At 35.8% G+C, this 23,342-nt stretch overlaps 1 protein-coding gene across 7 annotated transcripts in view; it reads left to right on the top strand.

Annotated features, from left to right (window-relative positions):
- The window catches only part of LOC126828395 (tetraspanin-4), a 222,763-nt gene extending 199,756 nt beyond the window's left edge, over positions 1–23,007 (top strand). For 6 of the 7 annotated variants that reach the window (XM_050558183.2, XM_050558178.2, XM_050558184.2 and 3 more), the window contains 7 exons: positions 5,352–5,552; positions 5,867–5,941; positions 6,343–6,447; positions 7,137–7,242; positions 18,531–18,682; positions 20,326–20,409; positions 21,511–23,007. In XM_050558183.2, the coding sequence (XP_050414140.1) occupies positions 5,352–5,552; positions 5,867–5,941; positions 6,343–6,447; positions 7,137–7,242; positions 18,531–18,682; positions 20,326–20,409; positions 21,511–21,576 (789 nt within the window). In that variant the 3' untranslated portion in view covers positions 21,577–23,007. The remainder of the gene's footprint in view (positions 1–5,351; positions 5,553–5,866; positions 5,942–6,342; positions 6,448–7,136; positions 7,243–18,530; positions 18,683–20,325; positions 20,410–21,510) is intronic. The other variant, XM_050558179.2, reaches the window with a different exon arrangement.
- The last annotated feature ends 335 nt before the right edge of the window (positions 23,008–23,342 follow it).

The following is a 23,342-nucleotide window of genomic DNA, read 5'->3' as shown; positions in this document are numbered from 1 at the left end:
CGAGGGGCGGCCATTTTGTCTGGCAGTTTTGGTCTGATTTTCACGAAATTTGATCTCAACCATCATCAGGGTGTAACGGTGATATATTCACGCGTTTTTGTTTTTTTTTTAAATCGGATTAAAAATTGTGAATTTTAGAAGGACAACAAGCTAAACACGCGATTTTTCGTACAGTCAAGGGCCATAATTCAGGAAGTTACAATCCTATATGCGCGAATATCGAGAGTAATCAGGATCTTTGGATTATAAACATGTATTTCAAGTTTCATCAAAATCACATCAAAATTGTGACCTGTAGAGGGTCCACAGCCGAAACATACGATAAGTTTACACTATTTGCGTACGAGGGGTGGCCATTTTGTCTGGCAGTTTTGGTTCAATTTTCACGAATTTCGAACTCGATCAACATTACGGTGTAATGGTGATATTTTCGAATGTTTTTTTTAAATCGGATAAAAATTGCGACCTCTAGAGGGAACACAAGTTAAAAACGTTATTTTCAGTACAATCAGGGGCCATAATTCAGGAAGTTACGATCCGATATGCATGAATATAGAAAGCAACCAAGATCGATGGGTTATAAACATGCATTTCAAGTTTCATCAAAATTGTAACCTATACAGGATCCACAACCTTGATATACTATATTTTTACACTATTCACGTACATGCGGCGGCCATTTTGTCCGGTAGTTTTGGCCCGATTTTTTTTAAAATCGGATAATAATTGTGACCTCCAGAGGGACCACAAGCTAAAAAGGGCGATTTTTCGTAAAATTAGGGGCCATAATTCAGGAAATTAGTTTCCGATATGCGCAAATATCGAAAAGAACCAAGATCTTTGGGTTATAAACATGCATGTCAAGTTTCATCAAAATCAGATTAAAATTGTGACCTCTACAGAGTCCACAACCTTGATATACCATATTTTTACACTATTCGCGTACAAGCGGCGGCCATTTCGTCCAGCAATTTTGGTCCGATTTTCACGAAATTCGAACTCAACCTTCCTTACGGCTTTTTTTAAATCGGATAATAATTGTGACCTCCAGAGGGACCACAAGCTAAAAAAAGGCGATTTTTTTCGGAAAATCGGGGGCCATAATTCAGGAAGTTACGATCCGATATGCGCAAATATCGAAATGAACCAAGATCTTTGGGTTATAAACATGCATGTCAAGTGTCATCAAAATCGGTTCAAAATTGTGACCTCTATAGGGTCCACAGGCTAAAAACGTGATTTTTCGTACAATCAGGGGTCATTATCCATGATGTTTCGATCCAATACATGCCAATATCAAAAGCAGCCGAGATCTTTTGATTTCAAGTTTCGTCAAAATCGGATAAGAATTGTGACCTGTAGAGAGTCCATAAACAATTGTGGACTGGCGGACATACGGACGGACAGGGGCGACGACAATATACGTCCACATGAAAATGTGGGCGTATAAAAAGGCAATTTTCCGTATAATCAGGGACCATAATTCTAGAGGTTACAATCCGATATGCGCAAATATTGACAGGAACCAAGATCTTTGGGTTATAAACATGCATTTCAAGTTTCATCAAAATCGGTTCAAAATTGTGACCTCTATAAGGTCCACAGGCTAAAAACGTGATTTTTCGTACAATCAGGGGCCATAATCCATGAAGTTTTGATCCGATACATGCCAATATCGAAAGCAGCCAAGATCCTTGGGAGATAAACCTATATTTCAAGTTTTGTCAAAATCGGATAAGAATTGTGACCTGTAGAGTGTCCACAAACAATTGTGGAAGGATGGACAGGGGCGACGACAATATACGTCCACATGAAAATGTGGGCGTATAAAAATTGTGACCTCTATAGGGTTCACAAGCTAAAAGCATGATTTTTCGTAAAATCAGGGGCTATAATTCAGGAAGTTACGATCCGATATGTATGAATATCGAAAGGAACCAAGATCTTTTGGTTATAAACATGGGCCCACGGCCTTGATATACCATATTGTTACACTATTTGCGTACGGGGAGCAGCCATTTTGTGGTCCGATTTTTATGAAATTCGAACGTTGATATATTCAAACAGACTTTGAAATCGGATAAAAATTGTGACCTCTTTAGGGTCCATGAGCTAAAAACGAGATTTATCTTACAATCAGTGACCATAATTCAGAAGGTTATGTTGGTTATAAACACAGATTTCAGGTTTCAACAAAATCGGATAAAAATTGTGACCTCTAGATTGTCCACAAGCCAAAAACATGATTTTTTGTACAATCACGGGTCATAATCCATGAAGTTACGGTCCGATACATACCAATATCGAAAGGAACCAAGATCTTAGGGAGAGAAACTTCAAGATTTGTTGAAGGCAGATTAAAATTGTGGATGGACAGGGGCGACGATAATATATACTCTTCAAAAAAAGAAGGGGATATTCAGAAACAATACAAAACTGCGGAAATGCACAGCTGTTTTTATTAGAGGTAACAAGTATATGTTAATAACAGGCCAATTGCCTACACGTGAACATAAACAGTTTATATGGGCGGCTTATCTGACGGCCCCATTTCACTCGCAAAGAGATACACAGTCAAAGTGAAAATGGACGTTTTTGATTTTTGTCTTAATAATGAGCAATTGCTCCGGCAATCCTCAGACATTCAGCAGTTCGTCGTGGCATGCGCTTAATCAACCGTCCAATGACGATTTGGGGCAATCTGACCCACTCCTCTTGCAGTGCCACGGTCAATTCTTGCAGTATTGTCGGTTGACGTTGACATCGACGAACACGTCTCCCGATCAAATTGAACGTAACACACTAAAGCAAAGATGCGCTGGTCACATTTTTGAAGATCCTCATTACTACCTCTTGCAATGCTTCTTACATTCAAATGCACGAAGGGAAACCATAGACAAATTACAATACGATCATAAAAGCATTAACTATCTCTTGTTCGGATCCACAAAACACTGTACCGATGTTTTTAATCAATATTTTTAATCAAGTCCACAAGTTTATTCACATGTCAAACAGATTTTAATCTTGCTCATTAATTGTTTTAATTTACAATATTAGTTTTAAATTTACGTGATGATGTAACCTTTAATATATATTGTATATTGCCATCCGCCTCATCATATATGTATTTACATATATTTATGTATGTGTTTGCCATTTTAACTGTGTATATACACCCATTTTGTTCCTTTGTTTTAATATTATGTATGTATATTATCTAGGGAGAGGGGTTTTACATAGGCTAAGCATGTTCCCCAATCCCATTCAGACATCCTGAATAAAATATTGTTTATAAAAAAAAAGAAAGAAATAAAGCTGGCACGCTATAAGAAATTCGCTGGACGACCGTGACTGCAATGAAATCACGTGATTTATATAGCTAACCCGAGTCATTGACAAATAACATAAATTGAAAGTATAGTCTCTTTTTAGTAATTAGGTTACAATGGACATCGACCCATTTGTTTCGACAAAAGAACGAGGATTATTGTGAACGTAAATGATGCGGCTAAGATCGGTTTGTTATCATTTTTTGATTGCTTCGCAGACTCGAGCTACGATCAAGGACAGATAATTGAATGTGTGATTACCCCATAGATTAACCTAGGGTAGAGTGGAGTAGCACAGAGTGAGACCACTGGGGGTACCGAGGATGAGTTTTATGATCAATACTTATTTCCCCTGTAAATGTTTTACCGCGCATAACTAGTATATAAAATAGCATTTTAGACTTAGCCCTTATGCTCAGTTCTTTTATTGCATGATGTTTGTCTGGGAAAATATCGAGGCTGATTTTTTATACGCCCACTATGAAATATGGACGTATATTGCCGTCGCCCCCATCCGTCCGTCCGTCGGTCCATCCCTCCATCGTCCACAATTTCTTGTGAACGCTCTAACGCCAAAAGTTATCATCCAATTGTTTTAAAATTGATATATGTTGTTTACATTAGTGAGATGAAGAATCATATTTAATTTCAATAATTTCCGTTTATTACGTCTAGAGTTATGGCCCTTGTTTCACTTTGTTGAACCTTGTGTACGATCTAATGCCAAAAGTTAAAATACGATCTTTGTGAAATTTATATGCAATATTTAAGTTAGTGAAACGAAGAAGCCTATTGAATTTCAACAATTTTGTTATTACGTCTAGAGTTATGGCCCTTGTTTCACTTTATTGAACCTTGTGAACGCTCTAACTCCAAAAGTTATCATCCGATCTTTCTGAAATTTATTTGCATTATTTAAATTAGTGAAACGAAGAAGCCTATTGAATTTCAGCAATTTCCGTTTATTACGTCTAGAGTTATGCCCCTTGTTTCACTTTATTGAACCTTGTGAACGCTCTAACGCCAAAAGTTATCATCCGATCTTCGTGAAATTTTTATGCATTATTTAGATTACTGAAACGAAGACGCCTATTGAATTTCAACAATTTCCGTTTATTACGTCTAGAGTTATTGCCCTTGTTTCACACTTTGTTCAACCTTGATAATGCCCGATTGATGAAAGTTATCATCCGATATGTATGAAATTTATATGCACCATTTAAATTTGTAAAATGAAAAAGCCTGTCAAATTTCAACAATTTCTGTAGATTACGTCTAGAGTTATGACCCTTGTTTCACTTTATTGATCCTTGTGAACGCTCTAACGCAAAAAATTATCACCCGATCTTTGTGAAATTTATATGCATGATTTAAATTAGTGAAAGGAAAAAGCCCATTGAATTTCAGCAATTTACAATAATTGCTTCTAGAGTTATTGTCCTTGTTTCACTTTGTTAAACCTTGTTAATGCTCGATTGATGAAAGTTATCATCTGATATGTATAAAATTTATATGCATCATTTAAATTTGTGAAACAGGTCTATTGAATTTCAGCAATTTCTGTCAATAATTTCTAGAGTTATGGCGATTGTGAACGTTTGAATGACAAAAGTGATCATGTGATCTGTATGAAATATATATGCATTATTTAAATTAGTAAAACGAAAAAGCCTGTCAAATTTCATCAATTTCTGTAGATTACTTCCAGAGTTGAGACCCTTGTTTCAGTTTGTAGAACCTTGTAAACCCTCAAACGACAAAAATTATAATCTGATCTGTATGGAACTGCCCTGTAAAGGCCCCCAATTACCTACAAAGGAATAAATATGCGACAACCCTTGACGACAGATCGGACGATTTAGCTGCTGTGGGCGTATGTTTTGTTGCCTGGCAACCTATCTTACAAAATATTTGGTGACTTTTCCGGATGCTATATGTTATATCCATTTATGGAAATTAATAAAATCTGATGATCTGATTATATTCAACTTATTCTAATGTTATCCTTATATATTTCAGATTACAGGTTGTGGGTTATTGGGATTAGGAATATATACAAGGACCAGTCAAACTGGATTATCACGAGTATCATCTATATTAGGAAGCTATTTATATTCCACATTATCATTAGTTCTTATTATAACTGGCGGTGTTGTCATTGTTCTTTCTTTCCTCGGTTGTTGCGGAGCCTTGAAGGAAGTAAAATGTATGCTCGTCTCAGTAAGTAAATTAACATGATAGGAATACAACTTTCTGGGTATAATTTAAAATAAATTTTATTAAATGGTGTATCGGGAGACACTTTATTTGGTGACAATCATGCTAAAGTTAGCACCCCGCCCCCCTCCCTCATCTCTCATCTCCCATCTTCCAAAAGTGATAACCTGGATCCGGCCCTGCTATAAATGTTTGATACACCAATGTCAAGGAATTGTCATGCCCACTTTAGCATTGTATATGCAGCTAATAACACACTCCTTCTACTCCTTTATGGAATAAATGCACATGTAATATGTCTTGTATTCTGGTTTCAGTTTTTCGCATTACTGTTGTTAATGTTTTTGGGTCTAATAGTTGGCGGCACTGTAGTTTATGCTTTCAAAGACCAGGTATGTAACAACTTTACGTATTTTATGTATTTAGATAATCACATTTCGTAACCCAATTTGGCAATTTGAACAGGATATTATTTATTATTTTATGATGTGTTTATGCTAAGACGTATTGGTATAATCTGAAAAGTTTATTCTGGGGAAGGGTGGTTGGTATGTTTTATATTAACTTCTATTTATGTGTAGTCTTTCGAATTAGACGAAAATTCAAGCTCAAAGTAAGGTAGATACTTACACACGTTACCATTGACTATAAAACAGGGACACTGTAAACCTCAAAACAAAACATGGGTTATGTTAACGAGCCGTTTAAGTCCCCTCTTTCTTTTCTGTATTTTTGATTACATGAATGGATTACTATTGGGTACAGATTTAAATGTTATGATGGTGTGTTTTAGATAGGTGAATACACTATAAAAGAACTATATCGATCATTAAATTCGTCCTATGGTTTAGATGGACAGGAATCTGTCACAGAGGCATGGAATTCTATGCAAAAAATAGTAAGTTATCATTTAAATTTAGCTTGCACATGCACATGTCATTTCGGGAATCGTGTAATGAGGATGGCATGCACAGGCCACGATCATAGTCCTTGAAATTAAAAATATTTGTCTCTTTAAAGGGACTATCCCGATTTGAACAGAGTCTGAAAAATAAAAGTCTGAGTACGTATGAAATTTAGACGCCAAAATATAGAGAATGGTGTATTTTACCCTGTCTCAAATTTCGGGCTCAAAATATTGAGTCGTTTGGACGTGAACGTCAAACTGCTTTTTTCTTTCGTTGGGTGACCTGATAATCGATTCCCGTTCCTTTAGTGGTCTATACAGTGAATGACCCATGTGCTGCACTTTATAACGAAAGGTAAATTTTACCTACACATTATTTTTATAAAATAAAAGTCTGGTTTTATCCGGACACCGCATAATACATCTTGGGACACCGGTCTCCATTTCCAGATGACGACTAACGGGTTTACGTTATTTGAAAACGTATCACATATATTGAGTTAGTTTAAAGGATTTTAATGCAAAATAAAGCTGTTTTATTCTCCAAAATATTATCGGGATTGGCCCGTTAAACCCTTACGAGCTAACTTAAATCTTGGTTTTCCACGGGATTTTATTCCAATCTTTGAGTCGAAATTGAGATGTGAAACTGATGGAAGATATCAATATGACACAATTAGATTGTCAACTTTCAGTTCCAGTGTTGTGGTGTTGATGGTGACATTAATTCTACCAGTTCCTGGGCCTATTATAAAGAAAATACAGAATGGTTCAGAAACCAAACAGGTAATCCAATTTATAAACCCTAGAAATATCCACTAATCATATTTATTTTCTAGTGAAATATGTTTACACGGTAATTAGATATTAGGTTTAGAACCATGAAGTACTCTCACATCGACACACAGAAACTGATTCCGTTGTCTTTAAACATATTATAAATTTAACTAATCAATAAAATCACAATAAAAATATCACCCAATTAAACACTTACAATCATGTGGTATTTAAAACTGCTATTATCGATTCACACTCTTAATATCTAAAACGTGTATGAAAGTACTTAAAGGCGTTTTAATACTTTGCACTTAGTAATGCAGCCCTTTCTGCCTGATATACTGAACTCTTAGAGTCCTCTATGTAATATTTCTATATTTTATAATCACTTCTTTATTGGTTCAGTTCTTGTGAGAATAATATGAAATGGAGTTAATGGAGCACGCTATAAGAGAAAGATAAATCGATATGTGATTAACGATTGGTGTGATTTTAATACATGTTAGAGAATATGAAGTAGTTTGTCTATAAACGATAATAATGTTGGCGTGGAGTTTTATATGAATACAATTTTCTGTGTGAGCCGTCCAAATTAATTGGGTCGTGTGTTCAAAACCCAATTATTGTTATTATTATTATTTTGAGGTCTCACACAGTAATTCGGTGCATAACAAATAAATCGCATCCTATATCCAGGTCCAAAAGACATGTTAATTGAATATCGAATAGGACGGGATGTGTGACAGATTCCAGTACCACCCTCTGAATCAGTACTCCAACATTCGGTTGCACATTATTCCCAGTATAAAGCTATAGGTTATGGGCGTTCCTTTGACTTTAAGCCAGCATAGATATGGCATTAGATATTTCTAAGTACTGGGATAGTGTAACTATGTTGAGGGTTTGTTTACTAAGATACAACCGTGTCTATCGTTAATCATTATTGACAGGTATGCTCTGTTACCGACAGCCCAAACCACGCAAAACGTCTTTGATTAATACCCTGTTTTATTAGGATACATTATTGACGAATGGTATGGAAGCCCAGTTGGCACAACTTAAAACCTTTTAGGCATATTGATTCCGAATATGGGATAACCATTTGATAAACCTCTTCAACTGACGAATTTCCTTCAAATGGACCCTCAGTTCTTGGTAGTGAGCTAAAAAAAATATTTTATGTGCAGAATATTACCATAATATTATGTACTATTCGTTTGTCCTACATACTCCCGTTCAAAGAAGGCAAAACCTAATAACTCAATTGTTCATCAAAACTGAATTGGGACCAGATTTGGAGTTACCAGGTTATGTGCTTCATGTTGATGTACTGGATATTGCAATCTCGTGTATAAGTAAGCAGCTACACCCATCGCAAACCCTAGCAACTTTCTTCATTTGTCTAGTCTGCCACAGAAAAAACCTAATAAGTCAAAAATGAACCAATCAGATGGCTCGAACCATGTAGAAACAAAGATGGCAACCCACTATACCCATTGTTTCAAATTCTGATTAGTGGTAATAGGGGTGTGTGTTACTTAACAAATATTCTGGAAGCCAAGCGGTACGGTGCTTAAAATATGTGGAGGGGTATCAAAATCCATAATACAGAAAAACATTTGACCCCGGACACCCCTGACCCCCATATACATACCCCCTCAAAATGGGGTACCTCAAATTAGCCAAAATATCAGTTTTTCTGCCATTTCACCACTAACAAGTTTGTTTAGAATGCCTTTCACAGGCTCAAATATAAATTTTTGTGGTCTGCGAGTCAGAATATGATATTGAAAATGATCCACAAGAATCCAATATGGCGGAAATTCAATATGGCGGCCAAAATGGCGCCTCAAATATGTATTTTGTGCTTTTTGACCAAACATAGTCTTGTAATATGTTTTCAAGGGCGTAGAATCCGAATTTGTGGTGATTTCGAACAAAAAAGAAACCACAAACAACATATTTAGCATGTGTTAAAATATTCATCAATTCAAATACGATTACATAATATCATTATTTTGGCAAAGTTAAGCTATCTCGGACTGAATTCAAATCACTCATCGTTACATCTGTTTTACAACTGAGATTGCTTAGGCAGGCCTTCAAATTGGCCCCATAAATAGATGCTGGCAATTTGTTTTATTGTCCTTTAATAAACGGAAAATGTTACTTTGTTTAGGTACTTATATGGATATACAGATGCTTTTGCTTGTCCTCCTATGTCTAATCACTTTTCAAAAGTTCATCAACATTTTTTCATTTGTGAAAGGACTACCCTTTATTTCAGTTTAATCAAATGATTGTTTCGCCTTTTGTCAAGGAATAAGATTGCTATTTCCTTGACAGTTAGACCCTGTTGCTGCAAAAGCTTCTGTTTCTCGTCCCACGTTTTCTTTACTGCAGGAATTTCATACTTAGCGATATTACTATATCGTTGGAAGGTACCATACCAGAAGATTGTTATTCGATCAAGTCCTGGGATCTGGCTTGCAATTGCATAGTGAATGCACATTTCAAATAATTAGCGCCTCGCTGCTTGAATTCATAGTTTGTGAAACCCATTGCCCATTCCGAATCTAGATTGTGTATTGGAGCACTATAGGCTTTTCTGCGTCCATTCCTGACAGAGCAATATCTGATTCAAACAGCCTGCATTTAGCTTTATTTCTCAAGAACGTTTCGATCAAAGAAAGTACAGCCAAGATATGTGAGAGTCACTTTGCAGAGCAATTGAAGGCACAAGCTCAGAGGTGAAATGGTCCTCACTATGTTACTACTTAAACTAGCTGCCGGTTTTCAACGCCAGAAGGGTGAGATATTTGAATTTGGGTCCTGCAATCAGATAATGTAACGATGCGCTAAAAATTTGAAATGTGCATCCACTGTGCAATTGCAAGCCAGATCCCAGGACTTGATCGAATGACAATCTTCTGGTATGGTACCTTCCGAGGATATATTAAAATCGCTAAGTATGAAATTCCTGCTGTAATGAAAACTTGGGACGAGAAACAGAAGCTTTTGCAGCAACAGGGTCTAAGTGTCAAGGAAAAAGCAAACTTATTCTGTGACAACAGGCGAAACAATCATTTGATTATATCAAAGTAAGATATGCTCGAGATACAGCCTTATCAGTACCTAAACTAGGCTAACAAAGTGACAGATTCCGTTTTTTAAAGGACCATAAACAGTTGCCAGCATCTGTTTATGTGGCCAATCTGAAGGCTTACGTAAGCAATCATAATTGTAAAGCAGATGTAACGATGAGTGATTTGAATTCAGTCCGAGATAACTTAAAGGGCAATATTGGTGTCAGTCATTATAAAATATGTGATGGAACTGGTTAAATACATCCCAAATATAACTTTGAGATCATTGCTACAGGAGATGTGTAACAAGCACGTGAAGAAACGGGAAGTGATGACAAACACGAGTTATCCTACTATATAACTGATTGAAGCAACGAGCGATAACAGACACGCGATCGAATTTCATTTCACTGATAATTCAGTTGAAGATGAAAAGCTATTATATGAGACGGTGAGAGGATATCTGACAATTCAAAAAAAGAATTGGCTGTCATTAGATAAAAGATAACGAACAAATTAGAAAAAGTCCGTGCATTATCACGTTTTTATTAAGAACAGAATGAATAAAAACGGGGGAATGCACGGGATTTTTCTATTTTTCTCGTTTTCCCTTATCTAGTGACAGCCAATTCTATTTCTGAACTGTGAGATACCCTCTCACCGTCCCATATAATAACTTTTCAACTTCAGCGGAATTATCAGTGAAATGAAATTCGATCGTTTGTCTGTTATCGCTCGTTACATCAGTCAGATACATAGAAGGATAACTCGTGTTTGTCATGTTTGGCGTCACTTCCCTTTTCTTCACGTGCTTGTTACACATCTCCCGTAGCAATGATCTCTGTGTTAAAATTATATTTGGAATGTATTTAACCAGTTCTATCACATATGTAATTATGACTGACACCAATATTGTCCTTTAACTTTAAAGCCAAAATAATGATATTATGTAATCATATTCGAATTGATGAATATTTCACCAAATGATAAATATGATATAAAACACAAATTTATATGGAAAGCAATCACTGGGTTTATTTCACATTACGTTTCAACAAGTTCCTCTTGTCGTTCTCAAGTAAGTAATGACAGTGTAATGGCAAGAAATCAAGTGAACACATTGACTCTTATCGTCACCAGATCATCAGCCTACTATCAGGAACCAAGTCCCAAAGACACAACGTCACCAAATCGCAGAGAGAAGCCCTGGATGAATTGCGTCAGCATAAATCTATAACCATTGTCCAGGCTGATAAAGGGAAAGCAACGGTCTTAATGGATACCACAGAATATAAAGACACAGTCGCCAGGGTGCTATCTGACACGAAGATGTACAGGAAACTGAGGAAGGATCCTACAGCCACACTGGAAAAAAAACTGCATGAACACCTCAAAGAATTAAACCAGCTTAATCAAATCTCTTCTCAGCAGTTGTACCAATTACGTCCAATTCACTCACAGCCTCCCTACTCTAGAGCTACGATGAAGATCCACAAAACGCCAATGAAAGCCCGTCTGCTCGTCTGCTCAAGGGATTCCGTTTTCTATAATTTAGCCCAGTTTCTCACCAATTTGTTATCACCGTTAGGGAAATCAGCCAGCTCGTTTATCAGCAACTCAAAAGAATTTTGCGACAAAATTAGAAATATTACAAACCCGGGCCAATTAGTTTCCTATGATGTAGTTGATCTAGTCGACGACACTTTTGTAATGATTAAAGCATCGGATGATCCAAATTCTTTACTGGAACACTTGAACAAGCAACACCCAAGAATTAAGTTCACGATGGAAAAGGAAGTTAACGCAGCCATACCCTTTCTAGATGTGCTGGTGAAGAGAGAAGAAACCCACACAGACAGACCAATACCTAAATTTTCATTCCAACCACCCACTCGAAACAAAAAAGGGGATCATCGCCACCCTCACCCACCGGACCCTCAACATTTGCAGTGATGACCACCTAAAAGAGGAGTTAAACCATATTAAGAATGTCTTTATTAATCTAAATCAGTACCCCAGTGAGCTCGTTGAGAAAATCATTACATCAACCATCAACAACAGAAACAATGCCCGACCCCCTAAAGAAGATCTCCCGATAGCCATTTCAGTACCATTCCAAGGAAATATATCTTACAAGATAAGAAGGATCCTCAAGGAAGCCGGTATCAAAGTCGTCTTCAAAACTGGTAAAACCATAAAAGATATCCTTGGTGCTAATGGAAAGACGGAATCCTCAACAGGTAAACAACCCAAGGGCTGTGTGTATCAAATCACGTGTTCCTGTTCCAAGAAATACATCGGTGAAACTAAATGCCCAGTAGTTAAGAGGTTGAAACAACATCAATCGAGAAGCACAGACAACAAATCCGCTGTTTATGAACACCTGAAACAACAAACGCCACCAAGTCAACTACTCTGAAGTCCAAGTATTAAACAAACATCTTCATAATAAGAAATCCAGAAAACTACAAGAAGCCATCCAAATCAAGAGATTTAAACCTGAACTAAATAGAGACGAGGGATTATTTCTCCCAAGGAGTTATGATATCTTAATTAATCCTTAATTAATAACTTTCATGTCCATTTTATAATGTTATTACTGCTCTGTTTATTACCCATTGGTTGGATTCAAAACTTAATTAATTAATCCTTAATCAATATCTTTGATGTTCATATTGTTATTACGACTCTGTTTGTCAGCCCTGTGATGGATTCACATAGTAATTTTTAATTAATTGTTTAATCAATATCCTCTATGTTTATTTGGTAATGTTATTATTGTACTTTTTTAGCCCTTTGATGGTTTCATATTAGTTATTGTTTTTTGTTACCTTGTTGTATATAATTTGATTTCTTGCCATTACACTGTCATTACTTACTTGAGAACGACAAGAGGAACTTGTTGAAACGTAGTGTGAAATAAACCCAGTGATTGCTTTCCATATAAATTTGTGTTTTATATCATATGTTCAGTTACTAAATGCCGTATAAGGATTTCATCAGACGTCAATATGGAGACGAGGCAGTTAAATGTATCAGTGTAATCAGTAAGATTGAGAATAGATACTTACAAGTTAGCAATAACGTGACTTTTCTGATGCGATGCAGGAATAGAGGAATAATACCCAAAGGACTTATACTAAAAACACCAGTGAAAACGAAATCAGCAACAAATTCTACGCAAAGCCTCCATCAGTCTCCTTCGAGAAAGGATACAACATTACAGAAACCAAAAGCATAGGATTTACATTGAGATTGAAAAGCAGCATACAAAACTTAAAGGTATCTTATCCCCATCAGATTTTAAAGAATATCGAACCATCCAAACTAAAGCCAACCTAAAGATTGAAGAAACTATCAAATCCAGACAAACCAAAAAGTATGAAGCCCTTAAGAAGAAGAAGATAACTCATGCCTCTAATTACAAGGACCAAAACCAAAAGACTGAATTCCTCACTAAAACAGTGGTAAACCTGAGCAGTCGACATCTGTCAGATGAACAAATAGATCTCCTCTCCAAAGGCCTGAAATTCGTACCTACCTCTAGACCGAAAAACCATGATGATTTCATAACAGGAGTGGAGAAAGGGTTGCGGCAACTTGCACCAAGTGGACACATTGACTCTCTTCGTCACCAGATCATCAGCCTACTATCAGGAACCAAGTCCCAAAGACACAACGTCACCAAATCGCAGAGAGAAGCCCTGGATGAATTGCGTCAGGATAAATCTATAACCATTGTCCAGGCTGATAAAGGGAAGGCAACGGTCTTAATGGATACCACAGAATATAAAGACACAGTCGCCAGGGTGCTATCTGACACGAAGATGTACAGGAAACTGAGGAAGGATCCTACAGCCACACTGGAAAAAAAAACTGCATGAACACCTCAAAGAATTAAACCAGCTTAATCAAATCTCTTCTCAGCAGTTGTACCAATTACGTCCAATTCACTCACAGCCTCCCTACTCTAGAGCTACGATGAAGATCCACAAAACGCCAATGAAAGCCCGTCTGCTCGTCTGCTCAAGGGATTCCGTTTTCTATAATTTAGCCCAGTTTCTCACCAATTTGTTACCACCGTTAGGGAAATCAGCCAGCTCTTTTATCAGCAACTCAAAAGAATTTTGCGACAAAATTAGAAATATTACAAACCCGGGCCAATTAGTTTCCTATGATGTAGTTGATCTTTTCACAAATGTCCCAAGAGATGAGATGCTTACCATTCTAAGAGAGAGAATCAATCATTCATCCACCAAATTAGATACCAACCTTAAAACTGATAGTATAATAGCATTAGTTAAGGAATGTGTAGAGTCAACCTACTTCACAAGGGGTGATGATGTATACGAACAGGTATATGGTCTACCAATGGGCTCACCACTGTCTCCACTTTTAACAGAAATTTACATGACATCGTTTGAAGTTAATGCTCTTAAAACATCACCTATCCAACCCGTATGTTGGTACAGAAGAGTCGACGACACTTTTGTAATGATTAAAGCATCGGATGATCCAAATTCTTTACTGGAACACTTGAACAAGCAACACCAAAGAATTAAGTTCACGATGGAAAAGGAAGTTAACGCAGCCATACCCTTTCTAGATGTGCTGGTGAAGAGAGAAGATGGAAACATTAAAACCAGTGTCTATAGGAAACCCACACAGACAGACCAATACCTAAATTTTCATTCCAACCACCCACTCGAAACAAAAAAGGGGATCATCGCCACCCTCACCCACCGGACCCTCAACATTTGCAGTGATGACCACCTAAAAGAGGAGTTAAACCATATTAAGAATGTCTTTATTAATCTAAATCAGTACCCCAGTGAGCTCGTTGAGAAAATCATTACATCAACCACCAACAACAGACACAGTGCCCGACCCCCTAAAGAAGATCTCCCGATAGCCATTTCAGTACCATTCCAAGGAAATATATCTTACAAGATAAGAAGGATCCTCAAGGAAGCCGGTATCAAAGTCTTCTTCAAAACTGGTAAAACCATAAAAGATATCCTTGGTGCCAATGGAAAGACGGAATCCTCAACAGGTAAACAACCCAAGGGCTGTGTGTATCAAATTACGTGTTCCTGTTCCAAGAAATACATCGGTGAAACTAAATGTCCACTAGTTAAGAGGTTGAAACAACATCAATCGAGAAGCACAGACAACAAATCCGCTGTTTATGAACACTTGAAACTGAACAAACGCCACCAAGTCAACTACTCTGGAGTCCAAGTATTAAACAAACATCTTCATAATAAGAAATCCAGAAAACTACAAGAAGCCATCCAAATCAAGAGATTTAAACCTGAACTAAATAGAGACGAGGGATTTTTTCTCCCAAGGAGTTATGATATCTTAATTAATCCTTAATTAATAACTTTCATGTCCATTTTGTAATGTTATTACTGCTCTGTTTATTACCCCTTGGATGGATTCAAATCTTAATTAATTAATCCTTAATCAATATCTTTGATGTTCATATTGTTATTACGACTATGTTTGTCAGCCCTGTGATGGATTCACATAGTAATTTTTAATTAATTGTTTAATCAATATCCTCTATGTTTATTTGGTAATGTTATTATTGTACTTTTTTTTAGCCCTTTGATGGTTTCATATTAGTTATTGTTTTTTGTTACCTTGTTGTATATAATTTGATTTCTTGCCATTACACTGTCATTACTTACTTGAGAACGACAAGAGGAACTTGTTGAAACGTAGTGTGAAATAAACCCAGTGATTGCTTTCCATATAAATTTGTGTTTTATATCATATGTTCAGTTACTAAATGCCGTATAAGGATTTCATGATAAATATGTTGTTAGTGGTTTCTTTTTTGTTTGAAATCACCACAAATTCGGATTCTACGCCCTTGAAAACATAGTAGTCGACATATTACAAAACTATGTTTGGTCGAAAGGCAAAAAATACATATTTGCGGTGCCATTTTGGCCTCCATATTGGATTGCCACCATATTGGATTGTCGCGGGTCATTTTCAATGTCATATATAGGCTTGCTGACCAAGAAAACCTATGTATGAACCTGTGGAAGGCATTCTAAATAAACTTGTTAGTGGTGAAATGACAGAAAAACTGTTTATTTGGCTAATTTAGGGGTACCCATATTCAGGGGGTATGTACATGGGGTTTAGGGGCGTCGGGGGGTCAAAACAATTTTTGTATTATTAATTATGATACCTCTCTACAAGTTTTTAACACTGTACCAAAGGAATCGACTATTAGCACACCCAGTAGTTTCTGAGAAAATTTTCTTTACATTTATCTTAACTACATAATGGTATGGACTAACCGAGGGAAAGGAATAATAGAATTGGCCTTTTATGTTAGCTTTCATACTAGGTTTTACCTTGGTAAATTTGTGACATTCATCTGAATTTGCTACAGCTAAACTCATTTTCCCGCCAAAATCCAACGGAAATTCATAATGTCTACTATAGGTGATAATTGTGCAATCATGTGTGTATATTTCATGCAGTAATTAGATATCTTTGAATAAACTGATGTTTAATCGTCATTCAATAGGTTTTCCTTTGTCTTTTCAAAATAAAAAAAAGTAAGTTACTAGGTTTTGCCTTTGGACGGGAACATACCTTCTGGTAAACTTTAAGACAATGTATTTATCTTTTGGCGCGAAATGTGTTCCTATAGTCTAGTTTTATGATCAAGACTTATTTCCCCTGTAAAGGGTTTACCGTGTATAACTGATATATAAAAGAGCATTTTCTTGTCTAACGATGTTACCAAATCTTAGGCTTAGCCAGCATGATGCTGAATTCTTTTGTTACATGATGTTTGTTTAGGAAAATATCGAGACTGATTTTTATAAAATATTGGGCGACTGTATGGGTAGATTCATTTATGGAAATTAATCAAATCTGATGATCAAAACATGTGATTTATTTGCACGAGTCTGGGTATGTATCAGATATTATTTTCGTCTTTTCAGACAACCAATCTTAAATGGACTAGTTATAGAGTCGTCAGATCACATGCATTGATGTCTTCTCGTTTCCATTATATGGTTATTGTCACGTATAGTAGACTAGAAAATATGGTTCATGACCAGATCACTAAAGTCATTTATTCTGGCTTGTATTTAAGATCTTCAGGCAAGATACCGAGAAGAATGTAAGCCTTGTCCCAGCTCGAAGGTCCTTAATTAAAATTGGCGGGAATTATTGACGAGCAGACGTGTGGATATAGTCGTGGGCATTCATCACTATCAACAAATGGAATAATGGAATAAAGTTCGCTTCACTACCAGGAGTGGGCATTAGAAAACTTGGTCAATATGTAAACTACCAATATTCTGTTTAGTAATAATTTCTCAACCAAGAGGATTCAATGGTTCCATAGTCTGGTTTTAGCTCTATGATCTGTTAGCGCCAAGTCCGTAAATTATATAATGAGCATGTCCCGGGGCCTTATTGGAAGTAAAGTTGTGGATGTGGAATAGTTAGGAGGTACTGAGGGGTTATAGAGATCAATTACTTCTATATATTTACCGTTGTTATCGCGTGGTTTCCATTTAATTAGATTTACACCATTCCTTCCTATAATCTGGGAGCTGATTATTATATTTTACTCAAAATAATGGGAAAACTAGTTCTTAAATTTGAGTCATTTAATGTTCATGAATATAATCAATCAAATATTCTTATAGGTCAGAATCTGATAGTAGACTTGCACGTAAAGGTGTAATAAGGAGTCAAGTCTGAAACATTCTGGAAGAAAATGAAAACCCCAAAGAAAGTGTCCTTCGTTTGTTTCTGATGATGGATATTGCATACCGCGTGGTAACTAGCTCAGAGCAACGAGGGGGGCGGGGACTGTTCTCAGGGGTGCTGTAAAATTGACGGATAATGTATATCTATTTTTTTATGGTCGAAATTTTTTTCACAGTTACGGGCCCTGATTGCATATAGTTTTAAACTGCGCCAGGTAGATTACAAATGACGAAATCTTGGCGATAAGACCAAATGCTGTGCGAGTAATGCTGACTATTATGTGGAGAATTTAAAAAAAAACAACAAGCCAACACCAAATGAAATGGATTACACCCAGACAATCAGGCAATCACTTTGCTTGTACGATTCGCTATGTCACATAACGAGAGTATGTGGATAGTTCCGGTAAACCAACAAACATAAATATATGTAAAATTATGTTATTATTTGTAGATAACATGAAGAGGTTTGTGCCAGAGAGTTGTTGTGTAAGTCAGATGGATCTAAATGTAACAAAATGTCAGGCCAGAATTGAGAAACACATCATACCTGCTATAGGCCCACCTGTCTTTGCCGATATGGAAAATGACCAACTTTTTACAGAGGTATGTCAATATATTACACAATGTCAATGTGTTACACAATGTTGATATAATTACTGTCCTGGATAAAGTCTTATATATTACATATTTGATTTACTGAGCTAACTTGGCGAAATAATATTTTAATGAGATTATAAAGGGACTATCCCGATTTGAACAAAGTCTTAGAAATGAAAGAACGTGTACGTATGAAATTTAAGCGCAAAATATAGAGGAATGGTGTATTTACTTTGCCTCAAAATTTCAGCTCAAAATATTGAATCGTTTGAACGTGAACGTCAAAATGTACTGTTCTTGATAACGAAAGGTTAATTTCACCTACACGTTATTTTTATCAAATAAAAGCCTGGTTTTATCCAGATACCGTATACTACAGCTTCGGACACCGGTCTCCATTTCCAGATGAAGACTGACTTGTTTATGGTGTTTGAAAACGTATCACATATATTGAGTAGAGGATTTTAAGGGCTTTTAACACAAAATTAAGTAGTTTAATTCTCCAAAATATAATCGAGACTGGCGCTTTAAGAATTCCCCTAGATGATAGTGGATGCAATTTTATATGTCGTGGAAATTGTATTAAAAAATGAAACTCAGTGTGGGCCATTGAGAATATTAAGCGAATATAAATATAAAGGCCTGAAACTAATGAAGCTTAAAATTCAGGGCCCTTAAACTCGAAGGGGTCACAAATGCGACTTTATGTCACATCACTTAAAATGTTTAGTTTAACGGTAATGGCGGGACAGTTACTACATAGAATATGGGTGTTTACGGGCCAGGTAGAAACAGGATTTAGGAATTAATTTAGTATAGAATATAGTCAACAGCTCAACAACCGAATAGGAAAAAGGTAACAGTCGTTAATTAGTCCTAGACATCGATGATTGTCGCAAAGGACCCCGATACCATTTCGAGCTTCGGGGTTCCAAATATATAGATCAGCCACTGGCCACAGCAAGAATTATTTGTCGTCGACAGTCTCTTCATGGTTACATAGCTATGTGTATTAATGCTACATCTCACACAGTGACCCCCATCAATAACTTAAATATACATTATCCAAGAGCTAAATCTGCCTATTGCAGGTCTTTCTTTGGGCATGAAATGTTGTATAAACTATTAATTAGACATTTATTAACAAAACAAGACCATAATCAACTCTCGGTGGCATCGGATACTTTAAATTTTAACTAGATTAGATCGGTTCGCCATTTAAAAATTTAATTTAAAAATGGGAATGCGCGGCTAAGTCTCGAATCTACCAGTGCCCTGGTTACCACAATGCACACATCTTGTCAAAACTACAAACAATGATAACTTGGCTGAGAATGAAGTAATTTCAATATTTTCATTTTCATTATCTATTTTTGAGCTATTGAAGCAAAAATGGTCAGCTCTTTATCTAAATCTTACATAATTTATCTTTAAAGAAAATAAATAACCGTTATATAGATATAGATTTGTCGGTGAAAGGTTCTCTGTCAGTAGACAACCATAATCTACCGGGATGTATAATTTACTGTATTGTAGACCAATGATTATTCGTCTATGATAACAAATCTCTAACAAATAATCCATGGTGTCCACTGGTTTTAAGCAAATATATCTGATCAGACATTGTTTTTTTTTATAAATTATTACAGGGATGTTACACTGCCTTTTATAACTTCATCTCTCGGAATGCACAGATAGTTGGTGGTATTGGAGTTGGGATTGGCGTCGCCATGGTGAGTTGTTGCATTTCTGTATTTTCTACATGAATGTATCCTGTTACATTACTACTACTAATAATAATACTACTGCTTCTAATACCAATACCAACATTGCTACTACTAATACTACTGATACTACTAATACTAATAACATTGTGATTGCATATTCAATTAAAGTAAAGAAATTTTAACCGACGTGAAGAGTTGATAAACAAAAGATTATTCGTATAAAGCAATCAGTCATAAAATTGAAAAACAAAATGGCATGTTTTATCGTTAATGACAAAACATTTTCTGTACGGGGTAGGGACTGGTGGGCAATTCAGAACGGACATGGTTTATTTGGCCTGAGTGAGGCGATACTAAGATACTTTCATTTCAAACGAGCATGGATAAATAGAGAATCTCCTACGAGTCTTTTTTGATATCAAAAAAGACGAGTAGGAGATTTTATTTATCACTCAATCCTTTCTTGCATGCACAAATAAATATAATTCTTTGCTATAGATTTCACTTTTACTGAACCTGATTACATTACAGCGTAGTGATATATCATTTTTTGACAGCAATTCAACCATTCCAGAGTCCTTTATATTGACGCAGTGTTTCCATGAAAGTCAATTAAATAAAAATAGTTCCTTTTTTTAATAAGAAAGAAGTTATTTTTAATAAGAATTGAACTGTTCTTTGAAAATAAAAAAAAGTAGTTCCTTTTTGATTGACCAATCAAATTCATGTAAAGCGATATCTCCTAAGGAGGTATCGCAGTAGAATATGAAATTTATCACACAAGCGATATCTACTGTAGAATGTATTATTGGGTGATAAGCAACAGACACGCTCATTTGGTTTAAATGTGTGGGTGCGTGCGGGTTAGGAGCTAAGAAAAACGTTCTTCGTCTATACTTCACCATCGAAGTTTTATGTGGTACCGTTCTTGTAACCCTCACAGCACATTGTATTCTTTGGTAAACTATGGCAAACGCTTACATGTGATTTAATGTATTAGTACGCAGTATTCTATTTACCGCCACAAGTCTTACAGATTTATTCCCCTTTCCACCTATTAATCAATAATGTATCATGGAATAACAATTTTATTGTTGTATTTTTCAGATATTAGGAATGATTTTTGCCATTTGCCTATGTAAAAGAATTAAAGATGATTACTATTTTGACTGAGAAATGAAATTTATATTTATTACTTTATTTTCGATGGCTTTTATTCCTTTAAGAGATATTTTTTTGGACAAGAAATTATGACATCTCAACTTTCGTCTGTTTGTTTGTGAACTTACAGTGTTAGATTACAATTAAAGAAAACAATAATGCAAGAAATGAAATTTATTTTTCCAAGTGCTCAATTTTATTTGAGAAGTAGAACTGAGTAAATAGGATATGTAAATGAATTATAAATAACTCATTATGTAACTCTTTGTCATTTCAGTGTACAAGCTTTTGAAATTCATGCACTACAGCTTGTCTGTTATATTCTTGTATATATTGGCATTCAGTTACATGTATAAATGAAAGTATTTTGTTTTAATTTACAAAATAAAACATTATTATTTTCCTCCAGACATCCAAGTTTGTCTGTTCTTCCAAACAACAGTTATAATGAATTTGTCAAAATTGTGTGTACATTGGAATTGGGGTTCTTCTTTTTTCATTACTTTTCTATGAAACATGCGGAAATAATTTTTACTGAGACCCAATGACAATGAAAGCGCTATACTTTTATAAATAGATTATTGTAGATCTCATTTGAGACAGCACCAGATCACGACGATAACACGTAAGAATCGTGTTTTCGGGATCGCAAAAACGAATCACAGACCAATTTTCATAAACACTAAAGTATGAGTTTGATAGAATGCGCATGTTGAAAATCCCGATTTTATGGTGCAGAAATGAGTACAAGAGCCGTCGCCCCCAAGGTTTTGGTGCCATCACACTACCACTGTGAGTCTGGCTGGTCCTTTCCACCTGGCAAGATAACCAAATTCCCGTACTACTGCTACTGTGAGAAGCCCACCACACATGGGTTCACCAATGCTGACACACTGTTCGTTGCCAGAATACGCGTCAGGCGGCCTTATGGACCCCGTGGACATTTTACTGGCTTTTGACTTTTAACTCACATGCCTAAAGTTGTTATGTCCTCTGTGGGGTTTCTTGTGTCGGTAAATGTCCAATCTACATGTATCAAATCACATTTCCCGTCAACTCAGTGTTGCATTTTCATTGTGTTTCAGTATGTCTGAATATAATTTAGCAGACTAAAGGAGTTTCACTTCGACTTTAAATTAGATTGCTATACAAAAAGTTATTCGTATGTCTGATTTCTATTTGTGTATTACATTGTCAGTGATAAGCTTTTTGTTATATTTTAATACAATGTCCAAAATACAGTAGTTGTATTATTGTTGCTACAGAATCATTGTAGTTTTCATACATTTCATTTATGTTTAGCAATTTCTTTCTTTGATTTATATATAAGCTTAAATTTTAATGTGGTGGGTATATATTTCCATCACCCGTCCACCGTCATACAATACTCTTTAAGGGGGTAGTACGAAATATAATATAGTGAATAAAACTGCCTAGAATAAAGATGCTTAGAAACATTTATTATAGTCGGAATGTAATAAGATTTCAAAGAAAACAAATTATTATTTTTAAAATTCCTTACATCCCAGTTCTACTCGTTGCCACTGGCAACCTTTGATAAAACTGTCCTGTTTATTTTCAATACATGCTTAAAAGTATCCGTGTATCAGAAATATACAGAAAGAGTACTGTTCATTTCTGATACACGGATACTTTTATACTGTTTTAGATACCTATCAAGCAATATGTAGCGGACGTTTAATCCGACCCAGATGGCAATTGATAACGATGGCTCTATACAATGCACAAGGATAATGTACATGAAACAACTAGTCAAA

The sequence above is a fragment of the Patella vulgata genome, chromosome 7 (assembly GCF_932274485.2).
Source record: "Patella vulgata chromosome 7, xgPatVulg1.2, whole genome shotgun sequence".
Classification (NCBI taxonomy): Eukaryota; Metazoa; Mollusca; class Gastropoda; family Patellidae; genus Patella; species Patella vulgata.
This window is presented reverse-complemented; position numbering and strand designations above follow the sequence as displayed.